The following is a 19,408-nucleotide window of genomic DNA, read 5'->3' on the forward strand; positions in this document are numbered from 1 at the left end:
GACGCACCCCTCCCATGGACGGCATGGAAGAACACCAGTAAGCCAGTGACTCAGCCCCTGTAAAAGGGTTAGAGGCCGAGAATCCCAGTGGAAAGAGGGGAACCGGCAAGGCAGAGACAGCAAGGGCGGTTCGTTGCTCCAGCCTTTCCGTTCACCTTCACACTCCTGGGCCAGACTATACTTAATCATAGGACCTACTGAAGAGATATTTCTTCAGTAAAGACTTAAAGGTTGAGACTGAGTCTGCGTCTCTCACATTGGTAGGCAGACCATTCCATAAAAATGGAGCTCTATAGGAGAAAGCCCTACCTCCAGCCGTTTGCTTAGAAATTCTAGGGACAATTAGGAGGCCTGCGTCTTGTGACCGTAGCGTACGTGTAGGTATGTACGGCAGGACCAAATCGGAAAGATAGGTAGGAGCAAGCCCATGTAATGCTTTGTAGGTTAGCAGTAAAACCTTGAAATCAGCCCTTGCCTTAACAGGAAGCCAGTGTAGGGAGGCTAGCACTGGAGTAATATGATCAAATTTTGGGGTTCTAGTCAGGATTCTAGCAGCCGTATTTAGCACTAACTGAAGTTTATTAAGTGCTTTATCCGGGTAGCCGGAAAGTAGAGCATTGCAGTAGTCCAGCCTAGAAGTAACAAAAGCATGGATTAATTTTTCTGCGTCATTTTTGGACAGAAAATTTCTGATTTTTGCAATGTTACGTAGATGGAAAAAAGCTGTCCTTGAAACAGTCTTGATATGTTCTTCAAAAGAGAGATCAGGGTCCAGAGTAACCCCGAGGTCCTTCACAGTTTTATTTGAGACGACTGTACAACCATCCAGATTAATTGTCAGATTCAACAGAAGATCTCTTTGTTTCTTGGGACCTAGAACAAGCATCTCTGTTTTGTCCGAGTTTAAAAGTAGAAAGTTTGCAGCCATCCACTTCTTTATGTCTGAAACACAGGCTTCTAGCGAGGGCAATTTTGGGGCTTCACCATGTTTCATTGAAATGTACAGCTGTGTGTCGTCCGCATAGCAGTGAAATTTAACATTATGTTTTCGAATGACATCCCCAAGAGGTAAAATATATAGTGAAAACAATAGTGGTCCTAAAACGGAACCTTGAGGAACACCGAAATGTACAGTTGATTTGTCAGAGGACAAACCATCCAGAGAGACAGACTGATATCTTTCCGACAGATAAGATCTAAACCAGGCCAGAACTTGTCCGTGTAGACCAATTTGGGTTTCCAATCTCTCCAAAAGAATGTGGTGATCGATGGTATCAAAAGCGGCACTAAGATCTAGGAGCACGAGGACAGATGCAGAGCCTCGGTCTGACGTTATTAAAAGGTCATTTACCACCTTCACAAGTGCAGTCTCAGTGCTATGATGGGGTCTAAAACCAGACTGAAGCGTTTCGTAATATGTAATATGTAATATGTACTGTAACGTCAACAGTTGGGCCTTGAGATACTAGAATTGGAAAATTATTATTTGAGAGGTCATGGAAAGTTAAACTTTTATATAATTTCCTATGACAAACACATGATTAAAAAAATATTTAAAAAATAAACACAAAACCAAAAGTCCAACTGAATTAGCATTTTATTGAAAGTAATTAAAGACACATGAAATTCCAAAATTAGTAAACATTGTAAGCGTTTTTATATTTATTTTAAAATCCAGACCATAATTTATTTAATTTCATCTACAGTTAAACCATATACTGTATGCAGTGAACCATCCATATCATTCACTGGCACTTTCTTTGATTTCAGTATTGACCAATGTGTGTAATAAGAAAAATGGAAAAAATAAAATAAAAACACATTCATACTAGGGCTAATAACAAAACACATGTCTATTTTTAATATTTATCCCATGTGTTCATTCATGTAAAGTATTTTTTTTTTATTATTGCAGTCTGGTGCAGTAATAACTGGTGACCTATGACCATGAATTCCCAGTGGATCTCATTGTATATTTCAGAGTCATGCTGATTGTTAGTAAGACAGACATCAAGTGTTCCGTGGTACATTTTTAAACACTGTAATAGCAAGGTATTGTCATATTATTATTATTATTATTATTATTAATAATAAATATTAGCAAAACAAGTTGACCTATAGAAAGTGGTACAAAGAAACAGTACAATTGGTTCAGAATGAATACTGCATTGGTTGGCACATGCATTGCATAGAGTCCCTTATAGTCATTAGTCATACAGAGGTCTGATAGAGAGCCAGGTACTGCATAGAGTCAGGTACTGCATAGAGCCAGGTACTGCATAGAGTCAGGTACTGCATAGAGCCAGGTACTGCATAGAGTCAGGTACTGCATTAGAGCCAGGTACTGCATAGAGCCAGGTACTGCATAGAGCCAGGTACTGCATAGAGCCAGGTACTGCATAGAGCCAGGTACTGCATAGAGTCAGGTACTGCATTAGAGCCAGGTACTGCATAGAGCCAGGTACTGCATAGAGCCAGGTACTGCATAGAGCCAGGTACTGCATAGAGTCAGGTACTGCATAGAGTCAGGTACTGCATAGAGTCAGGTACTGCATAGAGCCAGGTACTGCATAGAGTCAGGTACTGCATAGAGCCAGGTACTGCATAGAGCCAGGTACTGCATAGAGCCAGGTACTGCATAGAGTCAGGTACTGCATAGAGTCAGGTACTGCATAGAGCCAGGTACTGCATAGAGCCAGGTACTGCATAGAGCCAGGTACTGCATAGAGCCAGGTACTGCATAGAGCCAGGTACTGCATAGAGTCAGGTACTGCATAGAGCCAGGTACTGCATAGAGTCAGGTACTGCATAGAGCCAGGTACTGCATAGAGCCAGGTACTGCATAGAGCCAGGTACTGCATAGAGCCAGGTACTGCATAGAGTCAGGTACTGCATAGAGTCAGGTACTGCATAGAGTCAGGTACTGCATAGAGCCAGGTACTGCATAGAGCCAGGTACTGCATAGAGCCAGGTACTGCATAGAGCCAGGTACTGCATAGAGCCAGGTACTGCATAGAGCCAGGTACTGCATAGAGCCAGGTACTGCATAGAGTCAGGTACTGCATTAGAGCCAGGTACTGCATTAGAGCCAGGTACTGCATAGAGCCAGGTACTGCATAGAGCCAGGTACTGCATAGAGCCAGGTACTGCATAGAGCCAGGTACTGCATAGAGCCAGGTACTGCATAGAGTCAGGTACTGCATAGAGCCAGGTACTGCATAGAGCCAGGTACTGCATAGAGCCAGGTACTGCATAGAGTCCCATATAGTCATTAGTCATACCGAGCTCTTTTCCCTTATTGTGTCCGTGGTCTTTTCTCAGGTCTGTTGGCGCCTTCTGTCCAGACAGCAGAGCTGCTGGGTCGTTCACTTGGCACACTAACATTAGCTAATACTCTGAAACAGAGTGAAATGTTCCAATAAGAAATGCTTGTTTGTTTTCGTTGTCCGTTTGAAAAAGTTTTGCGTCGGTGTGCCCTGCTGAACACAGTCCTGTGTTTGAGTAGAGACAGGATGCTGACTGGTATAACCACATTCCATCAGAACACAAACACACAGCCTGAGTGTGTGTTCAGCCTGAGTGTGTGTTCAGCCTGAGTGTGTGTTCAGCCTGAGTGTGTGTTCAGCCTGAGTGTGTGTTCAGCCTGAGTGTGTGTTCAGCCTGAGTGTGTGTTCAGCCTGTGTTCCTGTGTTCAGCCTGTGTTCCTGTGTTCAGCCTGTGTTCAGCCTGTGTGTTCCTGTGTTCAGCCTGTGTTCAGCCTGTGTTCAGCCTGTGTTCAGCCTGTGTTCAGCCTGTGTTCAGCCTGTGTTCAGCCTGTGTGTGGTTGTGCATGGTTGATTTGTTTAAGCCTAAATAATCAGAAAATACAACTTTTTTTAATAAATGAATCATGAATTATTAGCCTGCATCTATTAACATGCTTCTGAAAGTGGCATTGACACATCTGTTTTCATTATATTATTTATATTCAAGATTTTTCTCAAGCATTATATGGTTTGCTGTAAATAATGAATAAACAAAAAGGAGGAACCCAACTCCAGAACGCAACCCTTCTGTATCTACGGCCCTGTCACACTGTACGATTCCAGCTTAAAATACTGTTTGTTTCTATTCAATTATTTAGACGGGAAAGAAGGAAAAACTATTTTTTTAAACTTAGCAATAGTAGAAACAGTCGGGTCAGTTTCCCAGTTAGATGTAAACCTAATTCTGGACAAACTCATTCTCAATTGAAATACTTAATTTTTTTAAATAATTTTATTTGTTTAGTTCCGGGCTAAATGAATCTGTGTCTGGGAAACTGGCCATAGAAGTCAGTAATATAATCACAAACCCCTTCGTCTAACTGCTGTTCTAATCTGGAACGGTTCAGTTCGCGTCATCATCGTGACTGGCCCATTTCTTTTAAGCTCTAAGTAAAGGCAAAGGGCTTAAACAAGTGATGTTGTCATCACCGTGACTCAATAAATATAAGTAAGAGGGATATCCCTCCTTTGTCATCTTAATGACTTTAAATCATTTTTTATTTAACTAGGCAAGTCAGTTATGAACAAATTCTTATTTACAATGACGGCCTAGGAACAGTGGGTTAACTGCCTTGTTCAGGGGGCAGAACGACAGATTTTTACCTTGTCAGCTCGGGGATTTGAGTCCAACGCTCTAACCACTAGGCTACCCTGCCTCTCTAACCACTAGGCTACCCTGCCTCTCTAACCACTAGGCAACCTGCCTCCTCTAACCACTAGGCCACCCTGCCTCTCTAACCACTAGGCTACCCTGCCTCTCTAACCACTAGGCTACCCTGCCTCCTCTAACCACTAGGCTACCTGTCTCTCTAACCACTAGGCCACCCTGCCTCTCTAACCACTTGGCTACCTGCCTCCTCTAACCACTAGGCTACCCTGCCTCTCTAACCACTAGGCAACCTGCCTCCTCTAACCACTAGGCCACCCTGCCTCTCTAACCACTAGGCTACCCTGCCTCTCTAACCACTAGGCTACCCTGCCTCCTCTAACCACTAGGCTACCTGCCTCTCTAACCACTAGGCCACCCTGCATCTCTAACCACTTGGCTACCTGCCTCCTCTAACCACTAGGCTACCCTGCCTCTCTAACCACTAGGCTACCTGCCTCCTCTAACCACTAGGCTACCTGCCTCCTCTAACCACTAGGCTACCTGCCTCCTCTAACCACTAGGCTACCTGCCGCCCTGATAATAATAAGTAGTAGTCAATATAAGACACGGTGTAAAATAGATCAGATGAGATCGGATCAGATTGGATCAGATCAGATTTTGCTGCCGACTAACTGACCCTCATTATGGACTAACTGACCCTCATTACGGACTAACTGACCCTCATTATGGACTAACTGACCCTCATTACGGACTAACTGACCCTCATTACGGACTAACTGACCCTCATTATGGACTAACTGACCCTCATTATGGACTAACTGACCCTCAGTACGGACTAACTGACCCTCATTATGGACTAACTGGCCCTCATTATGGACTAACTGACCCTCATTATGGACTAACTGACCCTCATTACGGACTAACTGACCCTCATTATGGACTAACTGGCCCTCATTATGGACTAACTGGCCCTCATTATGGACTAACTGGCCCTCATTATGGACTAACTGACCCTCATTATGGACTAACTGACCCTCATTACGGACTAACTGACCCTCATTACGGACTAACTGACCCTCATTACGGACTAACTGACCCTCATTACGGACTAACTGACCCTCATTACGGACTAACTGACCCTCATTACGGACTAACTGACCCTCATTACGGACTAACTGACCCTCATTACGGACTAACTGACCCTCAGTACGGACTAACTGACCCTCATTACGGACTAACTGACCCTCAGTACGGACTAACTGACACACTTTCCAAACATTAAAATGAGGTGACCAACAGCAAATACAATCAGAGATCTGTATATACGTGACCTTGTGCTTATCGTCTCACAGTCAAAAGGCTATATTGAACAACTCCTGGAATTAAACCAGATAATAAAACCTAATTTTCAAACATTTTCCAGAATGCAATTCACTGGTGAGCCACAGTTCTAAACAGCACACCTGATGCGAGAGATTCCAGACGTGACAGAGATGAACATCTTAGAAAGAGGAGAAATCTAACAGCAACAACTAGGACGGGTTGATAACATGACCAGGATTGTGCCTTTTGGCTTCTGGACAACGAGAGAAACCAATAGAACAGGAGAGAAATGCTGGTTAACGGCATGAGGAAGTTTGTTGATTCCACGTTCCTACGGATGGATTTTTTTTGGCAAGGCTACTTATAAGCAAGGTAAGACAACTCATTATTTGAAGTGAAGTAAAACGTTCAGGTTTCAAACAATTATACTTCTTCCAGCTCACGTTACGTTATACTGCCTCCAGCTCACGTTACGTTATACTGCCTCCAGCTCACGTTACGTTATACTGCCTCCAGCTCACGGTACCTTATACTGCCTCCAGCTCACGTTACGTTATACTGCCTCCAGCTCACGTTACGTTATACTGCCTCCAGCTCACGTTACGTTATACTGCCTCCAGCTCACGTTACGTTATACTGCCTCCAGCTCACGTTACGTTATACTGCCTCCAGCTCACGGTACGTTATACTGCCTCCAGCTCACGTTACGTTATACTGCCTCCAGCTCACGTTACGTTATACTGCCTCCAGCTCACGGTACGTTATACTGCCTCTACATTACGTTATACTGCCTCCAGCTCACGGTACCTTATACTGCCTCCAGCTCACGTTACGTTATACTGCCTCCAGCTCACGTTACGTTATACTGCCTCCAGCTCACGGTACGGTATACTGCCTCCAGCTCACGTTACGTTATACTGCCTCCAGCTCACAGTACGTTATACTGCCTCCAGCTCACGTTACGTTATACTGCCTCCAGCTCACGTTACGTTATACTGCCTCTACATTACGTTATACTGCCTCCAGCTCACGGTACCTTATTCTGCCTCCAGCTCACGTTACTTTATACTGCCTCCAGCTCACGGTACCTTATACTGCCTCCAGCTCACGGTACGGTATACTGCCTCCAGCTCACGTTACGTTATACTGCCTCCAGCTCACGTTACGTTATACTGCCTCCAGCTCACGTTACGTTATACTGCCTCCAGCTCACGTTACGGTATACTGCCTCCAGCTCACAGTACGTTATACTGCCTCCAGCTCACAGTACGGTATACTGCCTCCAGCTCACAGTACGTTATACTGCCTCCAGCTCACGGTACGTTATACTGCCTCCAGCTCACGGTACCTTATACTGCCTCCAGCTCACGGTACCTTATACTGCCTCCAGCTCACGGTACGTTATACTGCCTCCAGCTCACGGTACCTTATACTGCCTCCAGCTCACGGTACCTTATACTGCCTCCAGCTCACGGTACCTTATACTGCCTCCAGCTCACGGTACCTTATACTGCCTCCAGCTCACGTTACGTTATACTGCCTCCAGCTCACGGTACCTTATACTGCCTCCAGCTCACGGTACGTTATACTGCCTCCAGCTCACGGTACGTTATACTGCCTCCAGCTCACGGTACCTTATACTGCCTCCAGCTCACGGTACCTTATACTGCCTCCAGCTCACGGTACCTTATACTGCCTCCAGCTCACGGTACCTTATACTGCCTCCAGCTCACGTTACGTTATACTGCCTCCAGCTCACGGTACCTTATACTGCCTCCAGCTCACGGTACGTTATACTGCCTCCAGCTCACGGTACGTTATACTGCCTCCAGCTCACGATACCTTATACTGCCTCCAGCTCACGGTACCTTATACTGCCTCCAGCTCACGGTACGTTATACTGCCTCCAGCTCACGGTACGTTATACTGCCTCCAGCTCACGATACCTTATACTGCCTCCAGCTCACGTTACGTTATACTGCCTCCAGCTGGTAGGCAGACTATAGCCGATGACTATAGCCTATGCCTCTGAATGGCGAATGGGAGGCGCTTTATGAGTTGAGATTGAGAAATAAAAATAGCTCCTTTTTAATCGCAGCCACCAAAGTTTTTAACACGCGGTTGCATTTAGAATTGTTATTTGTTGTGCAATGACTGGGCTGACCAATGACTGGGCTGACCAATGACTGGGCTGACCAATGACTGGGCTGACCAATGACTGGGATGTCCAATGACTGGGATGACCAATGACTGGGATGACCAATGACTGGGATGACCAATGACTGAGATGATATTCCTCTAACTAGTCTCTATCTGACAGGTGGTAATCCTCTAACTAGTCTGCTGTCTGACAGGTGATATTCCTCTAACTAGTCTCTGTCTGCTGTCTGACAGGTGATATTCCTCTAACTAGTCTGCTGTCTGCTGTCTGACAGGTGATAATCCTCTAACTAGTCTGCTGTCTGACAGGTGATAATCCTCTAACTAGTCTGCTGTCTGACAGGTGATAATCCTCTAACTAGTCTCTGTCTGACAGGTGATATTCCTCTAACTAGTCTCTGTCTGACAGGTGGTAATCCTCTAACTAGTCTCTGTCTGACAGGTGATATTCCTGTAACTAGTCTCTGTCTGACAGGTGATATTCCTCTAACTAGTCTCTGTCAGGTGATATTCCTCTAACTAGTCTCTGTCTGCTGTCTGACAGGTGATATTCCTCTAACTAGTCTGCTGTCTGACAGGTGATAATCCTGTCAGACAAATAAAATGCACGATGACTAACGTAAATACACACGCTGCAATTTTAATTCCACAAAATTATTCAAAAGGAACCTATAGACCGATAAGCATGACCCGGGTGAAATGTATTTTCGGGCGGGCTAACCGGTTAAAACGGTTCATCGGTAACATCCCTAGTCCTTGAACATGTTTGGTATCAACAGTCATCTTAATGACTTTAATATATAAGTTTGTTTTTTTAATTGTCTTGTAAGTCACATTGACACGATGCAGATCAGCGGTCCTTTGTTGGTTACCTTGGTATCCTCGGCATCCCAAATGGGGAAGTGAGTCAATAAAACGTTAGCGAACAAGGCACTGTGTCATCGATGATGAGACAACACACGTTGGTGTACTGTCCCTTTTAGGGGGCCCTCAGCGGCTACCTGGCTTGTTATTAGAATCTGTCTGTAATACTAATAGGGGGGCCCTCAGCGTCTACCTGGCTTGTTATTAGAATCTGTCTGTAATACTAATAGGGGGGCCCTCAGCGTCTACCTGGCTTGTTATTAGAATCGATCTGTAATACTAATGGGGGGGGGGGGGGGCCCTCAGCGTCTACCTGGCTTGTTATTAGAATCTGTCTGTTATACTAATGGGGGGGCCCCTCAGCGTCTACCTGGCTTGTTATTAGAATCTGTCTGTAATACTAATGGGGGGGCCCCTCAGCGTCTACCTGGCTTGTTATTAGAATCTGTCTGTAATACTAATGGGGGGGCCCCTCAGCGTCTACCTGGCTTGTTATTAGAATCTGTCTGTTATACTAATAGGGGGGCCCTCAGCGGCTACCTGGCTTGTTATTAGAATCTGTCTGTTATACTAATAGGGGGGCCCTCAGCGTCTACCTGGCTTGTTATTAGAATCTGTCTGTAATACTAATGGGGGGGCCCTCAGCGGCTACCTGGCTTGTTATTAGAATCTGTCTGTTATACTAATAGGGGGGCCCTCAGCGGCTACCTGGCTTATTATTAGAATCTGTCTGTTATACTAATGGTCATCCCCCCCAGGGGGCCCTCAGCGTCTACCTGGCTTGGTATTAGAATCTGTCTGTAATACTAATGGTCATCCCCCCCAGGGGGCCCTCAGTGTCTCCTGAATGGCATACATCATATTACTATAGCAAGGCTGGAAGAGCCGCAGTAGAGTTGTGGTTTTCACTGAGCCTCCTCATCATCAGCCCCATCCCCTCTACCTCCTCTGGGTTTATGATGGGGGATGTAAAAGCCAGGGCTGGTCCTGGTCCTTCTTCCCCAGCTCTGGTTGACCCTCCTGGGACTGGGCTCCCTCCTGTGGGCCCCCCGGTGTAGAAGGAGCCCTGGAGGTCCAGGTTAACACAGAAGAAGCTTGGCAGCAGCTGCCTCTGGTACTGGTCCAAACGACTGATAACATCCAGGATAGAGGAACTGCCTCCACTCACCCAGCTTGGGAGGAGGCTGGCAGGGATGAGCTGGGCTGGTAGTGACTGGCAGTGACGCAGCTCCAACTGGTAGGAAAACCTAGAGAGAGAGAGAGAGAGAAGCATAGAGAGAGACTCAATACATTATGAGGGCATAAGGGCTTAAAGTGAGAATGTGGAAAAGTGTCTGTAGGAAAACCTAAACGGATATGAGGGACATAACATTTACGATACCAAATTTCAATTTACAAAAACAAAAATAGACAGCGTTTTCATCTTTTCAGCTTCTAGTCATAAAATCTATGCAGCTACTCAATCACTTTTTATAGCTACTGTTTACAGGCCTCCTGGGCCATATACAGTGTTCCTCACTGAGTTCCCTGAATTCCTATCGGACCTTGTAGTCATGGCAGATAATATTCTAATTTTTGGTGACTTTAATATTCACATGGAAAAGTCCACAGACCCACTCCAAAAGGCTTTCGGAGCCATCATCGACTCAGTGGGTTTTGTCCAACATGTCTCAGGACCTACTCACTGGCACAGTCATACTCTGGACCTAGTTTTGTCCCGTGGAATAAATATTGTGGATCTAAATGGTTTTTCTCATAATCCTGGACTATTGGACCACCATTTTATTACATTTGCAAATCGCAACAAATAATCTGCTCAGACCCCAACCAAGGATCATCAAAAGCCGTGCTATAAATTCTCGGACAACCCAAAGATTCCTAGAAGCCCTTCCAGACTCCCTCCGCCTACCCAAGGACGTCAGAGTACAAAAATCGGTTAACCACCTAACTGAGGAACTTAATTTAACCTTGCGTAATACTCAAGATATAGTCGCACCCCTAAAAACTAAAAACATTTGTCATAAGAAACTAGTTCCCTGGTATACAGAAAATACCCGAGCTCTGAAGCAAGCTTCCAGAAAATTGGAACGGAAATGGCGCTCCACCAAACTGGAAGTCTTCCGACTAGCTTGGAAAGACAGTACCGTGCAGTATCGAAGAGCCCTCACTGCTGCTCGATCATCCTATTTTTCCAACTTAATTGAGCAGAATATTTTTGATACTGTTGCAAAGCTAACTAAAAAGCAGCATTCCCCAAGAGAGGATGGCTTTCACTTCAGCAGTGATAAATTCATGAACTTTGACGAAAAGATCATGATCATTAGAAAGCAAATTACGGACTCCTCTTTAAATCTGAGTATTTCTCCAAAGCTCCGTTGTCCTGAGTCTGCACAACACTGCCAGGACCTAGGATCAAGGAAGACACTCAAGTTTTTTTTTAAAATCCTGTATCTCTTGACACATTGATGAAAATAATAATGGCCTTTAAACCTTCAAGCTGCATACTGGACCCTATTCCAACTAAACTACTGAAAGAGCTGCTCCTGTGCTTGGCCCTCCTATGTTGAACATAACAAGTGGCTCCCAATCCACCGGATGTGAACCAAACTCACTAAAAGTGGCATTAATAAAGCCTCTCTTGAAAAAGCCAAACCTTGACCCAGAAAATGTAATAAACTATCGGCCTATATTGAATCTCCCATTCCTCTCTCAAAAAAAAAGCTGTTGCGCAGCAACTCACTGCCTTCCTGAAGACAAACAATGTATATGAAACGCTTCAGTCAGGTTTTAGACCCCATCATAGCACTGAGACTGCACTCGTGAAGGTGGTAAATGACCTTTTAATGGCGTCAGACCAAGGCTCTGCATCTGTCCTCGTGCTCCTAGACTTTAGTGCTGCTTTTGATACCATCGATCACCACATTCTTTTGGAGAGATTGGAAACCCAAATTGGTCTACACGGACAAGTTCTGGCCTGGTTTAGATCTTATCTGTCGGAAAGATATCAGTCTGTCTCTCTGGATGGTTTGTCCTCTGACAAATCAACTGTACATTTCGGTGTTCCTCAAGATTCCGTTTTTAGGACCACTATTGTTTTCACTATATATTTTGCCTCTTGGTGATGTCATTCGGGAAACATAATGTTAACTTCCACTGCTATGCGGATGACACACAGCTGTACATTTCGATGAAACATGGTGAAGCCCCAAAATTGCCCTCCCTGAAAACCTGTGTTTCAGACATAAGGAAGTGGATGGCAGCACATTTTTTACTTTTAAACTCGGACAAAACAGAGATGCTTGTTCTAGGTCCCAAGAAACAAAGAGATCTTCTATTGGATCTGACAATTAATCTTGATGGTTGTACAGTCGTCTCAAATAAAACTGTGAAGGACCTCGGCGTTACTCTGGACCCTGATCTCTCTATTGACGAACATATCAAGACTGTTTCAAGGACAGCTTTTTTCCAATCTGTCCAAAAATTATGCAGAAATATTTAGCCATACTTTTGTCACTTCTAGATTAGACTACTGCAATGTAGTCTCTCCGGCAACCCGGATAAAGCACTAAATAAAATTAAGTTAGTGCTAAACACGGCTGGTAAAATCTTGACTATAATTTTTTTTGGATCATATTACTCCAGTGCTAGCCTCTCTACACTGGCTTCCTGTTAAGGCTAGGGCTGATTTCAAGGTTTTACTGCTAACCTACAATGCATTACATGGGCTTGCTCCTACCTATCTTTACGATTTGGTCCTGCCGTACATACCTACACGTACGCTACGGTCACAAGACACAGGCCTCCTTATTGTCCCTAGAATTTCTAAGCAAACAGCTGGAGGCAGGGCTTTCTCCTATAGAACTCAATTTTTATGGAATGGTCTGCCTACCCATGTGAAAGACGTAGACTCGGTCTCGACCTTTAACTTCTTATCGCTATTTTCACATGCGGATGAAAAGTGTGCCGAAAGTATACTGCCTTCTACTCAGGCCCAGAAGCTAGGATATGCATATAATTGGTAGATGTGGATATAAAACACTCTGAGGTTTTTAAAACTGTTTGAATGATGTCTGTGAGTATAACAGAACTTATTTGGCAGGCGAAACCCCGAGGACAAACCAACCAAGATTTTTTCTTTTTGGTCACTCTCTTTTCAATGGGTTTTCATTGAGAATCCATAATTCTAAGGCAGTTGCTTGCAGTTCCTATCGCTTCCACTGGATGTCAACAGTCTTTAGAAATTTGTTGATGCTTTTCCTTTGAGAAATGAAGAAGTAGCCCTGTTCAGAATGAGGCTCGAGGGAAGTGTACTGTTTCATAGAGGCGCGTGACCTGAAAAGCACTCTCCACTTTGTTTTCCTCCGATATTGAACGCAGTTTATCCCGTCTTAAATTTGATCGATTATTTACGTTAAAAAATACCTAAAGTTGTATTAGGAAAGTTGTTTGAAATGTTTGGACAAAGTTTACAGTTAACTTTGATATTTTGTAGTCATGTTGCGCGAGTTGGAACCGGTGTTTATCTGGATCAAACGCGCCAAATAAATGGACATATTGGAGATATAACGACGGAATTAATCGAACAAAAATACCATTTGTGATGTTTATGGGACATATTGGAGTGCCAACAGAAAAAGCTCGTCAAAGGTAAGGCATGAATTATATCGTTATTTCTGAGTTTTGTGTCGCGCCTGGCGGGATGAAATATGATTGTCTGTGTTGTTTGATGGGGTGCTGTCCTTACATAATAGCATTGTTTGCTTTCACCGTAACTTTTTTGAAATCTGACACTGTGGCAAGATTCACAAGAAGTTCATCTTTAATTTGGTGTATTGCATTTGTGAATGTATGAAAGTTAAATATTTTTAATAATTTCTTTTGAATTCTGCCATTTCACCGGATGTTGTCAAATCGATTTGATCCATAAGAAGTTTTAAGTCTTCATTGAGAGAGTAGACTGTGTTTACAGTATAGTGGACTGTATTTACAGTATAGTGGACTGTATTTATAGAGGATAGTAAGTTAGTGATCTGTTGATATCCCTCTAGACTCATCTCTTCAGTAGGTCCTATGATTGAGTGTAGTCTGGCCCAGGTGAACGGAAAGGCACTGGAGCAACGAACCGCCCTTGCTGTCTCTGCCTGGCCGGTTCTCCTCTCTCCACTGGAATTCTCTGCCTCTAACCCTATTACAGGGGCTGAGTCACTGGCTTACTGGTGCTCTTCCATGTCGTCCCTAGGAGGGGCGCGTCACTTGAGTGGGTTGAGTCACTGACGTGATCTTCCTGTCCGGGTTGGCACCCTCCCTTGGGTTGTGCCGTGGGGGAAATCTTCGAGGGCTTTACTCAGCCTTGTCTCAGGGTAATAAGTTGGTGGTCTTTTGATATCCCTCTAGTGGTGTGGGGGCTGTGCTTTGGCAAAGTGGGTGGGGTTATATCCTGCCTGTTTGGCCCTGTATCATCAGATGGGGCCACAGTGTCTCCTGACCCCTCCTGTCTCAGCCTCCAGTAATTACACTGCAATAGTTTGTGTCAAGGGGCTAGGGTCAGTCTGTTATATCTGGAGTATTTCTCCTGTCTTATCCTCTCTAGGGTAGGGGGCAGTATTTGCACGGCCGGATAAAAAACGTACCCGATTTAATCTGGTTATTACTACTGGCCAGAAACTAGAATATGCATATAATTTGATTTGGATAGAAAACACCCTAAGGTTTCTAAAACTGTTTGAATGGTGTCTGTGAGTATAACAGAACTCATATGGCAGGCAAAAACCTGAGAAGATTCTGTACAGGAAGTGCTCTGACCATTTCTTGGCCTTCTACACTCTCTTTATTGAAAACTGAGGATCTCTGCTGTAACGTGACACTTCCTACGGCTCCCATAGGCTCTCAGAAGGTGGCAAAAGGCTGAATGATGTCTTTGCAGGCCCTGGCTGAAAAACAGGCTGAAAAACAGTAGCGCATTTGGTAAGTGGTCGATCTGAGAACAATAAGATGGGGGCACGCATGCACATGAAGAGTCCATTTTAGATTTTGAGTCTTTGAACGAAAACAGGGTTTCCCGGTTGGAATATTATCGCTTTTTTACGAGAAAAATCGCATAAAAATTGATTTTAAACAGCGTTTGACATGCTTCGAAGTACGGTAATGGAATATTTCAAAAAAAAATTGTCACGATACGCGCCGGGCGCATCACCCTTCGTTACCCTTCGGATAGTGTCTTGAACGCACGAACAAAACAGAGGATATTTGAACATAACTATGGATTATTTTGAACCAAACCAACATTTGTTATTGAAGTAGAAGTCCTGGGAGTGCATTCTGACGAAGAACAGCAAAGGCAATCCAATTTTTATTATAGTACATCTGAGTTTGATGAGTGCCAAACTTGGTGGGTGTCAAAATAGCTAGCCCGCGATGGCGAGCTATCTACTCAGAATATTGCAAAATGTGCTTTTGCCGAAAAGCTATTTTAAAATCGGACATAGCGATTGCATAAAGGAGTTCTGTATCTATAATTCTTAAAATAATTGTTATGTTTTTTGTGAACGTTTATCGTGAGTACTTTAGTAAATTCACCGGAAGTTTGCGGTGGGTATGCTAGTTCTGAACATCACATGCTAATGTAAAAAGCTGGTTTTTGATATAAATATAAACTTGATTGAACAAAACATGCATGTATTGTATAACATAATGTCCTAGGAGTGTCATCTGATGAAGATCATCAAAGGTTAGTGCTGCATTTAGCTGTGGTTTGGGTTTATGTGACATTATATGCTAGCTTGAAAAATGGGTGTCTGATTATTTCTGGCTGGGTACTGTGCTGACATAATCTAATGTTTTGCTTTCGTTGTAAAGCCTTTTTGAAATCGGACAGTGTGGTTAGATTAACAAGAGTCTTGTCTTTAAAATGGTGTAAAATAGTCATATGTTTGAGAAATTGAAGTAATAGCATTTCTAAGGTATTTGAATATCGCGCCACGGGATTCCACTGGCTGTTGAGTAGGTGGGACGATTTCGTCCCACATACCCTAGAGAGGTTAACCAGTGTCCTGTGTGAATTTAAGTATGCTCTCTCTAATTCTCTCTCTCTCTCTCTCTTTTTCTCTCACTTTCTCTTTCTCTCTGAGGACCTGAGCCCTAGGACCATGCGTCAGGACTACCTGGCCTGATGACTCCTGGCTGTCCCCAGTCCACCTGGTCGTGCTGCTGCTCCAGTTTAAACTGTTCTGTCTGCGGCTATGGAACCCTGACCTGTTCACCGGACGTGCTACCTGTCCCAGACCTGCTGTTTTCAACTCTCTAGAGACAGCAGGAGCGGTAGAGATACTCTCAGTGATCGGCTATGAAAAGCCAACTGACATTTACTCCTGAGGTGCTGACCTGTTGCACCCTCGACAACTACTGTGATTATTATTATTTGACCCTGCTGGTCATTTATGAACATTTGAACATCTTGGACATGTTCTATTATAATCTCCACCCTGCACAGCCAGAAGAGGACTGGCCACCCCTCATAGCCTGGTTCCTCTCTAGGTTTCTTCCTAGGTTTTGGCCTTTCTAGGGAGTTCTTCCTAGCCACCGTGATTCTACATCTGCATTGCTTGCTGTTTGGGGTTTTAGGCTGGGTTTCTGTATAGCACCTTGTGACATCTGCTGATGTAAGAAGGGCTTCATAAATACATTTGATTGATGGAGGATTATTAAGTGTCTGTAGGAAAACCTAAAGGGATATGAGGGACACAGAAGATTATTTTGAGGACATACAGAAAGAGTTTTTTTTTTGTGTTTGTGAAAATCTAGACAAGATGAGTAGGAGAGCATCTTGCAGACTCCCATTCCACTCCTCCCTCCCTCTCCTCTCCTCTCCTCTCCTCTCCTCTCCTCTCCTCTCCTCTCCCCTCTCCTCTCCTCTCCTCTCCTCTCCTCTCCTCTCCTCTCCATTCCATTCCACTTGTTTTGGTGTATTTTAGTTTTACCTGTTACTTTGTTTGCTCAAAATGTTATATTTTAGCTACAATTGTATCATATTTTCTTCATTGAGCTTTTATTTTCTTTGTACCATTTTATCCACTTAATTACTTGTTCTATTGTTGCTACGTTGTCGTGAGGTTAACCTGCAGGGAAGGATTTCACTGCACTGTGGACTCCACCTACATCAGGTGTATATGACTAATAAACAAACTTGAACAAACATGTACAAACTGTAAGTGAGTAGGTCTGTCGGTGTGTGTGTGGAGTGTGTGCGTGTGGGTGTGCGTGTGTGTGGAGTGAGTGCCTGTGTGTGTGGTGTGTGTGTGTGTGTGCGTGTGTGTGTGTGGTGTGTGTGGTGTGTGTGTGTGTGGTGTGTGTGGTGTGTGGGTGTGGTGTGTGTGGTGTGTGTGTGTGTGTGTGTGGAGTGTGTGTGTGTGTGTGTGTGGAGTGTGTGGAGTGTGTGCGTGTGGGTGTGCGTGTGTGTGGAGTGAGTGCCTGTGTGTGTGGTGTGTGTGTGCGTGTGTGTGCGTGTGTGTGGTGTGTGTGTGTGGTGTGTGTGGTGTGCGCGTGTGTGTGTGTGGAGTGTGTGTGTGTGTGGAGTGTGTGCGTGTGGAGTGTGTGCGTGTGTGGAGTGTGTGTGTGTGTGTGTGTGTGCTGTTGGCTTCTCACTTTGCAGACATCCTGTTGGACACAGTCTTGGTGGCCCGTGTCACAGCACACTGTAGCATCTTCATAGTTTGTTCTCCAATCCATCCCACGTCCTCCTGCAGATCAGGCAGCCATTCGAACAGTCTGGGAGGAGAGACGGGGCTTCAGTAATATATAATAATACATTATTACAGTCTGGGAGGAGAGACGGTCCATCAGTAATATATAATAATACATTATTACAGTCTGGGAGGAGAGACGGGGCTTCAGTAATATATAATAATACATTATTACAGTCTGGGAGGAGAGACGGGGCATCAGTAATATATAATAATACATTATTACAGTCTGGGAGGAGAGACGGGGCCATCAGTAATATATAATAATACATTATTACAGTCTGGGAGGAGAGACGGGGCATCAGTAATATATAATAATACATTATTACAGTCTGGGAGGAGAGACGGTCCATCAGTAATATATAATAATACATTATTACAGTCTGGGAGGAGAGACGGGGCCATCAGTAATATATAATAATACATTATTACAGTCTGGGAGGAGAGACGGGGCCATCAGTAATATATAATAATACATTATTACAGTCTGGGAGGAGAGACGGGGCATCAGTAATATATAATAATACATTATTACAGTCTGGGAGGAGAGACGGGGCTTCAGTAATATATAATAATACATTATTACAGTCTGGGAGGAGAGACGGTCCATCAGTAATATATAATAATACATTATTACAGTCTGGGAGGAGAGACGGGGCTTCAGTAATATATAATAATACATTATTACAGTCTGGGAGGAGAGACGGGGCATCAGTAATATATAATAATACATTATTACAGTCTGGGAGGAGAGACGGGGCATCAGTAATATATAATTCTATTATTGTTATTCTAACAGTTTAGGAAGAGGAAGACAATCGTCATGATAGTCAATAACACTGCATGGTCGGGGTGGTGTTCATTAAAGCACACTGTAGAAAAACAGAGCAAAACTTTTTTTTGCAGTGGTTTGTTATATTGGCTGTCCTAACACTGGGTACCAAATGAACCTGACCCAGTCAGTGTTATATTTATCTTTCTGCATTGAGGGGAAAGGGGAAAGTCCAGAAGTTTTAAAACAGAGTTGTCTTGCGACACAGGCCTCGATAGAGAAAGTGCACAGCTATATGTACAGAAATATAACAGGACCGTAGCCAACTCAAATTAGGAGTAAGCGGTTCCCTGCGGCTACAGAGCCATCCGCACATGACTACATCCATGTTTGTAGTCCTGTGTGATTGTAGTCCTGTGTGATTGTAGTCCTGTGTGTTTGTAGTCCTGTGTGTTTGTAGTCCTGTGTGTTTGTAGTCCTGTGTGTTTGTAGTCCTGTGTGTTTGTAGTCCTGTGTGTTTGTAGTCCTGTGTGTTTGTAGTCCTGTGTGTTTGTAGTCCTGTGTGATTGTAGTCCTGTGTGTTTGTAGTCCTGTGTGTTTGTAGTCCTGTGTGTTTGTAGTCCTGTGTGTTTTCCTGCGTGTTTGTAGTCCTGTGTGTTTGTAGTCCTGTGTGTTTTCCTGCGTGTTTGTAGTCCTGTGTGTTTGTAGTCCTGCGTGTTTGTAGTCCTGTGTGTTTGTAGTCTTGTGTGTTTGTAGTCCTTTGTGTTTGAGGTCCTGTGTATTTGTAGTCCTGTGTGTTTGTAGTCCTGTGTGTTTGTAGTCTTGTGTGATTGTAGTCCTGCGTGTTTGTAGTCCTGCGTGTTTGTAGTCATGTGTGTTTGTAGTCCTGCGTGTTTGTAGTCCTGTGTGTTTGTAG

The 19,408-nt window shown here is 44.0% G+C and overlaps 1 protein-coding gene across 1 annotated transcript in view; it reads right to left on the reverse strand.

Moving 5' to 3' along the window:
- Positions 1 to 1,579: 1,579 nt before the first annotated feature.
- The window catches only part of pnpla2 (patatin-like phospholipase domain containing 2), a 41,785-nt gene continuing 23,956 nt past the window's right edge, over positions 1,580 to 19,408 (reverse strand). Inside the window, exons 8-9 of the mRNA XM_082957472.1 lie at positions 17,623 to 17,745; positions 1,580 to 10,229 (exon numbers count right to left, since the gene is read on the reverse strand). Coding sequence (XP_082813598.1) covers positions 9,848 to 10,229; positions 17,623 to 17,745 — 505 coding nt within the window. The 3' untranslated portion in view covers positions 1,580 to 9,847. The remainder of the gene's footprint in view (positions 10,230 to 17,622; positions 17,746 to 19,408) is intronic.

This window comes from Salmo salar, chromosome 10 (genome assembly GCF_965601325.2).
Source record: "Salmo salar chromosome 10, fSalSal1, whole genome shotgun sequence".
Classification (NCBI taxonomy): Eukaryota; Metazoa; Chordata; class Actinopteri; order Salmoniformes; family Salmonidae; genus Salmo; species Salmo salar.